We start from the raw sequence: 6,292 nt of genomic DNA, 5'->3' as shown, positions 1-6,292 counted from the left end.
TGTGAAGATGGTTCATATTCGTGCACAAAATCAAGGTGCAGATATCATGAACAAACTTCTACGGCTTGATATTTGAATTATTCTTCTAGTTGGCTAATAAATGGTATTGCTTGAGAGTTTGTGATTTGTTTGACTAGTTCTTTATTTGTTAACATTGTTAGCTAATTTTTTCTCCTTTTTTTTGCTTTGTAAACCTTTTTACATACATCAAACAACACGAGATTCCGCCAACTTTAATTGCATATTGGATTTAACTTTGTCCTTTTAACATTAGTATCAAAGCTTTAAGTTATAAATTCGGTAGACTAGCTTCCGACCCGATAGTTATATGCGGTAAACGGTTGTTGTTGCCTTTTTGCTTGCATCACATACAACACCAATTTCAATCTTTCAAATCTTGATTTCAAAACTTTTTTTCGAAATCTATCTGCTCCCGTTTTCTAAAACTTTGTTCTTAAACCGGGGTCAAAGGCTCGAGCATACATTGCTTAGTCATAGACGACGCAAGAACAAATTGACTTAACTCACTAGTTGTTGGGAAGTGAGTGGGAAGCGTATAGATTTAACACTAACGAGAAATGAAAATAAAAGAATGAAAGGTGAGGTGGAAGACAATAATAAAACGGAAAACAGCCAAAAATTGGAAAAGAAAATGAATAATTTTCTTTTAAAAAAAAGGTTAGTTGAAAAAAATAAAATGAAATGAATGCGTTAAAGTGGGCCACGTGGGGGCGCCAACCCAATAAATGCAAAATTTCCCCCCAACTTGGTGACGTGGTTGTTTGGGCGAGTGGCCAACATCCCTATTTAATTAATACGTCGCTAACTCCACCCCTCTCTCTCTCTCTCTCTCTCTCATCGCTGTCTTTCATAATATCTTCCTTTTTTTTTTTTACCCTAAATTTTATTATTTAATATTTTCCATAAAAAATCATTTTCCAATAACCAGATTTGATTTAACATTATTAAATATTTATTTCTAGTGTCAAAAACAAAACAAAACAAAACAAAATAATATTTTTAATCCTTTTGTTTTTTGCTTTAAACCTTTGTGTATTATTTTATTTTACTCAATATTTTGTAATAATATTCCTTTTTGTTTCCCTACATACAACTCATATTATGTTAATTCTATCATTAATTTTATTTATATTTTTAGGGTAATAAGCTGATGTGGTCAATTTAAAAATAAAATAATAAAAATAATAATAATAAATTTCATGAAGTATAGAGATGAGTCCTTATTAATTATTACTCACGATCAACGAATCACTGCCATGAGATACGATTGGATACTAAACTCGGCCGTAGAGGATCATAACCCGGGCGCGACGATCTTATCTTTCCAGAAAGTATCTATAATATGTGACTGTGGAGATGCCTCGTCGTCGACCGGAATAAACAAAAAGGAAAATCACCTCCGTTCTTCCATCTCCGTTTCATTTTCTAGAATCTTCGCAGCTTCGGCGTCGGCGAGGCGTACGGGAACCATGGGAGTTGTGGAGGAGGCACAAAATGTGAAGATCATCGGCGGCGGGCAGCAGACGGTGGTTCTCGGTCACGGATTCGGCACTGATCAATCGGTCTGGAAACATCTGATTCCGCATCTTGTTGATGATTACAAGGTGGTTTTGTACGATAACATTGGCGCCGGAACTACGAATCCGGATTATTTCGATTTCGAACGCTATAGAACGCTCGAAGGATTCGCTTACGACTTGCTAGGGATTTTGGAGGAGCTTCGGATTGATTCCTGTGTGTTTGTCGGCCACTCTGTTTCCGCCATGATCGGCGCCGTCGCATCCATCACTCGCCCCGACCTCTTCCAGAAGATTATTATGATCTCCCCGTCGCCGAGGTACTTTCATTTCTCGTTTCTGTTCGCCGGTGGTATGAAACTGAATACGCCGTTATGTTTGTTTAGATTTAGACTTTTTTTTTTTTTTTTTTTTTTTTTTTTTTTTTTTAAATTTAAAGTTTTAAAAAATATAATAATAATAATAATATTTTTTTTTTTATTTAATGGTCAATCTAATACGGAACGTGTGAATAATGAGTCGGATATATTTTTAATCCTTTTTTTAAAATATTTTATTTATTCATTTTTTTAATCTTCCTTTTCGAATCAAATGGTTTTATTATGTATTCGGTCGTATTTAATTATTTATAAATAATTTAAGATGTTTTCTTAGTAAGAAAATAACACATTTTTTTGTGTAATATATAGTTATTATTAGTCTTCCCTTCGTAGAAGTAATTAATTTTGTTAAAAAAAAAAAAAGTTTTGAATGGCTTAATTTAAGATTAATTGAAAATATAGAGATTGAATTTAAAAAATGAAATTGAAGGACTAAAATTCAGATTTTCTTTAAAATTAGATTGAATTACCTTTTTTGTTTGAATTTTATTGAAGATTAAAAAAAAAAAAAATTGTTTTTTTTTTTGGTGTGGTGGATCAGGTACTTGAACGACGAAGACTACTTCGGAGGCTTCGAGCAAGAAGAACTGAACCAACTATTCCAAGCAATGCAGTCGAACTACAAGGCCTGGTGCTCTGGGTTCGCCCCACTGGCCGTGGGTGGCGACATGGACTCCGTGGCTGTTCAAGAGTTTAGCCGAACCCTGTTCAACATGCGCCCGGACATAGCCTTGAGTGTGGCCCAGACCATCTTCCAAAGCGACATGAGAAACATTCTCCGCCTTGTCACCATCCCCTGCCATATCATCCAAAGCATGAAGGACATGGCGGTCCCCGTGGTGGTTTCCGAGTACCTCCACCGCAACCTCGGCGGCGACTCCATTGTCGAGGTCATGGAGTCGGACGGCCACTTGCCTCAGCTCAGCTCCCCTGATATTGTCATTCCGGTGCTTCTTAAGCATATTAAGTATGACATTGCAGCCTAGTTTTTGTTGGAAGTATATATGATTTGTTAGGGAAACTCTTCTCCATCTCACTCTTCCTTCTTCTGCCAATAATGTAATTGTCTCCTCCATGTTTTCTTCCTTTATATATGTTTTGTTCTGTTTTGCTTAAAGATTACCATTTCAAAACGATTTGTAATTTGTAACTCTTTCGGATTCATGGACTCTAAAGCTCTATAGCTTGTGTTTGTCATTGTTGTACTCATGCAACTCAACTATCATAAACTATCATTAAAAAGAATAGTAGTTCGAAGAGGATAAAATACCAAGTAATTAGCATAGCTTAATGTTCATCGTGTCTCTATCCGTTCTTCTACTTTTCGGAGGGATTTTGCCTCAACGCCTTAACTTGCTAATAGGTTAGATATGTACTTACATAATCTGCGGTATCTTTCTACATTCTCGATCATCAGTGGTATTCTTTTTTGTCTTGGGACATTTTCGTACTACACGGATGCATTGCATAAAGGTAATCATAGGCCTTCAACATATAATTGGCCTCATCAAAGTGGGTATCTATCTTTTAATATTGGTAACTCTTCAACTTAATATGTTTCTTCTTGTCGCATTATCTGATCGAGGTAAATATCTTTTTTTTTAAAAGTATGAATTACATGTTGTCTTAAGACTGGCTGGACATTCAACTACACTAGTCATGTTGTTGTTGTATCTCTAATTAATATCTCTATTTCAACTGGCTCAAGATCAGTTTGCAACTGTCTGAGTCGTAACTAATATTGACATGTGAGTTGTTTTCCTACCCAGAGTATCAACTATGTAATTTTCTTCACCTGAATAGTATAGAATCTCTACATCATAATATTTTATCAATTTCAGGGTTTACTCATAATCTTTTCATTGATAGGAGCATAAGTGAATCACCTTCCCTTTCTGCATCACACCATAATTTTTCTATTAGGTACGGTAAGTATTATTAAAGAAGCAAACCTCTTCTTGAGTTCGTGAAAACTCTTCTCATACTCATCATTCCATACAAATAGCTTCCCCTCACGTGTTAATTAGGTTACTGGTGCTGATATCTTGGAGAAGTCTTAAATTAATTTATGGTAATAATTTGTCATCTTTTAAGTAACTTATGAAGTCTCTTTTAGTAGTTGGATGCAACTAGTGTCATGGCCTGATTAACAACATTTCAAATCATGTAACATGACTAAAAGACAAGAAAAAAAGGAAATAAAGTAAGAATAAAAATTAAAAAAAAATTCGAACATGCTCTAAAATTTAAATCAAATTAAAGAAAACAAACATAATCACAAGTAAAAAAACGAAATTCAATTACAAGTCGGTGCTATTCAAGCTTAGTACAAACGGAGAAAGAATTTGAGATAAAAAAAAATTTAAAAAGTACAAAAGACCCCAAAAATTCATAGACTGGACCGAAACCTTGAGACGGCCCCCTCCATGACCGTGCAACTCTTGAATGCTCCACGACCTCACTCAATAGCCTGCAAACACTAGAAAAAAAATGAAGGGATGGGGTGAATATAAAAATACTCGGTAAGCAATCTACTTGTACGCTCTTATTACATCCGTATTCAAGTAAGTTACCACAGTTTTTTCTCAAGTCATGAAGAAGTTCGAGCCGAGTTCAACTACCTCAGCTTCTAAGATTGCCTCGCAATTTCAAGTGGTACTCTTGCATGTCATACACTCGGTCAGGGTATGGGGTCGTTACCATATTCACCAAGAACAACCATCGTGAGTCATTTATATGTGTAGTCCCAAGTCCCATTTTAGGACTGGCTCACAATGTCGCATCCTCAACCTATGACTCATTTCTACACTCAATAGAAACATTCACCTGGACAACTACCAATGTAGTCTTAAGTCTCTCTTCAAGACTAGGTTACAGAGCAGTGACGTCAGCATTAACTCGTTTCTACACTCAATAGAAGAGCTAACTACCCATGTAATTCCAAGTTCCTCTTCAGACTGGTTTATGGAATCACAACGTCAGCTTTGACTACCTTTATAAAACACTCACCCTTTGGCCGAGAGGGGGATGGAAATTACTCTAGAGGGATAAAAGGGTCATTTTCACCCCTTAATAAGGGGTCTAGTTTGGTTATGACTAATCGGGGAAGAAAAAGAAAAAGAGAAACCCTAGAGAGAAGGAAGGAAGTAATCGCTAGAGACCTCCCAATTCACCCAACCTAGAGTCAGTTTTGGGCTAAAGTTCCTTCACCAAACCTTTTTAGAATCTTGTGGAGATCAAGTCTGGATATTTGAATCATTTAAAACCGTAAAAAATTGAGAAAGAATGAGAGGTAAGTTTTTGAGTTTTTGTTCAAGGACATGTGTCAGGTGGTTAGGCGAGGAACGTGTTTGGAAATTTCTGAGGACACGTGTCCAGCAGGAGGCGGTGAAGCACGTCGGCACCTAACGAAGACATACATCGCTACGTTAGAGGGTGACCCGAATCGAAACCAAAGTGATCGCTTTGTTTCTACTCTAAACCAACTTGACTCGAGATGGCGAAGCTTGTATGTGTGTGCCAGCGTTTGCTCCTCCCTTAGGTGAGTTTGTACGTGCATGTGGACTACGCACGTGAAGGCGCATAGGGTGCTATAGGGTGAGTTTTTCATCCATTTGACCTTTGTTCGAACTTTTTTTTGTCTCAATTTTAATACTAATCTTATTTTAACTTGAACTAGGACCTATTAGATAATTGTCAAAAAAAAATTGAATCTCCTTGCACACGGAAAAGCAAGCTCGGGAGGGCACACTTCATCCAAGTATGTAGCATCTCAGACTTTAGGGATAGCTAAGACGTACTAACATGTGAGCATATCTTACCTTAGGTGGTTAGAATATGTGTGTTTATGACTCTAGAAGGGTTATTTAGATGAGAATGCTATATATGTTAAGAAAAATTACCAAAATGCCCCTAAGATGAGATGTTAAGATGCTTGCCAATTTTTATGATTTCCGCTACACTAGAAGGAATAATTGGATGTTGCGATATGTGTTCTTGGTGATTGATGGATATTATCTCCTTTTCGAATTTGTTTAAATGTTAGATTTTGATTTATGTGCTTTAGGTAATTTATAGGAGCTAATAGATTATGTTTTACGTGCGTTAGGTGATCGATAGAAATATCACTTTAACAAAGCATGCATGAGTGAGCGATGTTAAGATTAGGGTGCTAGAGCTAGAGCAATTTTTATGTTGATTGAGAACAATACATTTCTAATAGACCTAACACCGGAGGATCGTAAGCAACAATAAAAGAATTAGAATTAAGTGCACCTAGAGGTTGGAATAGCCCTAAGGAGTTAACCCTGAGCATCCTAGAAATGCGAGATGAGATTTAAACTGCCTAGACGCTCTAAGAACCTAAGACTTTCA

At 36.4% G+C, this 6,292-nt stretch overlaps 1 protein-coding gene across 1 annotated transcript; it reads left to right on the top strand.

Moving 5' to 3' along the window:
• Nucleotides 1-1,278: 1,278 nt before the first annotated feature.
• LOC111776897 (karrikin insensitive 2 receptor CA) lies at nt 1,279-3,115 on the top strand. Its single transcript, XM_023656300.2, has 2 exons — nt 1,279-1,858; nt 2,460-3,115. The coding sequence occupies exons 1-2, from the start codon at nt 1,491-1,493 to the stop codon at nt 2,902-2,904; spliced, it is 813 nt and encodes a 270-aa protein (XP_023512068.2). The 5' UTR covers nt 1,279-1,490; the 3' UTR covers nt 2,905-3,115.
• The last annotated feature ends 3,177 nt before the right edge of the window (nt 3,116-6,292 follow it).

Source organism: Cucurbita pepo, chromosome 16 (genome assembly GCF_057944985.1).
Source record: "Cucurbita pepo subsp. pepo isolate OVF chromosome 16, ASM5794498v1, whole genome shotgun sequence".
Classification (NCBI taxonomy): domain Eukaryota; kingdom Viridiplantae; phylum Streptophyta; class Magnoliopsida; order Cucurbitales; family Cucurbitaceae; genus Cucurbita; species Cucurbita pepo.
Note: the sequence above shows the minus strand (reverse complement) of the source record. Positions and strands in the feature narration are given on the sequence as shown.

Excerpts from the sequence above, each read along its gene's own strand:
- LOC111776897 (XM_023656300.2), top strand. The coding sequence starts at position 1,491 with ATGGGAGTTGTGGAGGAGGCACAAAATGTGAAGATCATCGGCGGCGGG. Across the intron at positions 1,859-2,459 it reads ATGATCTCCCCGTCGCCGAG|GTACTTGAACGACGAAGACT; the intron begins GTACTTTCATTT and ends GTGGTGGATCAG.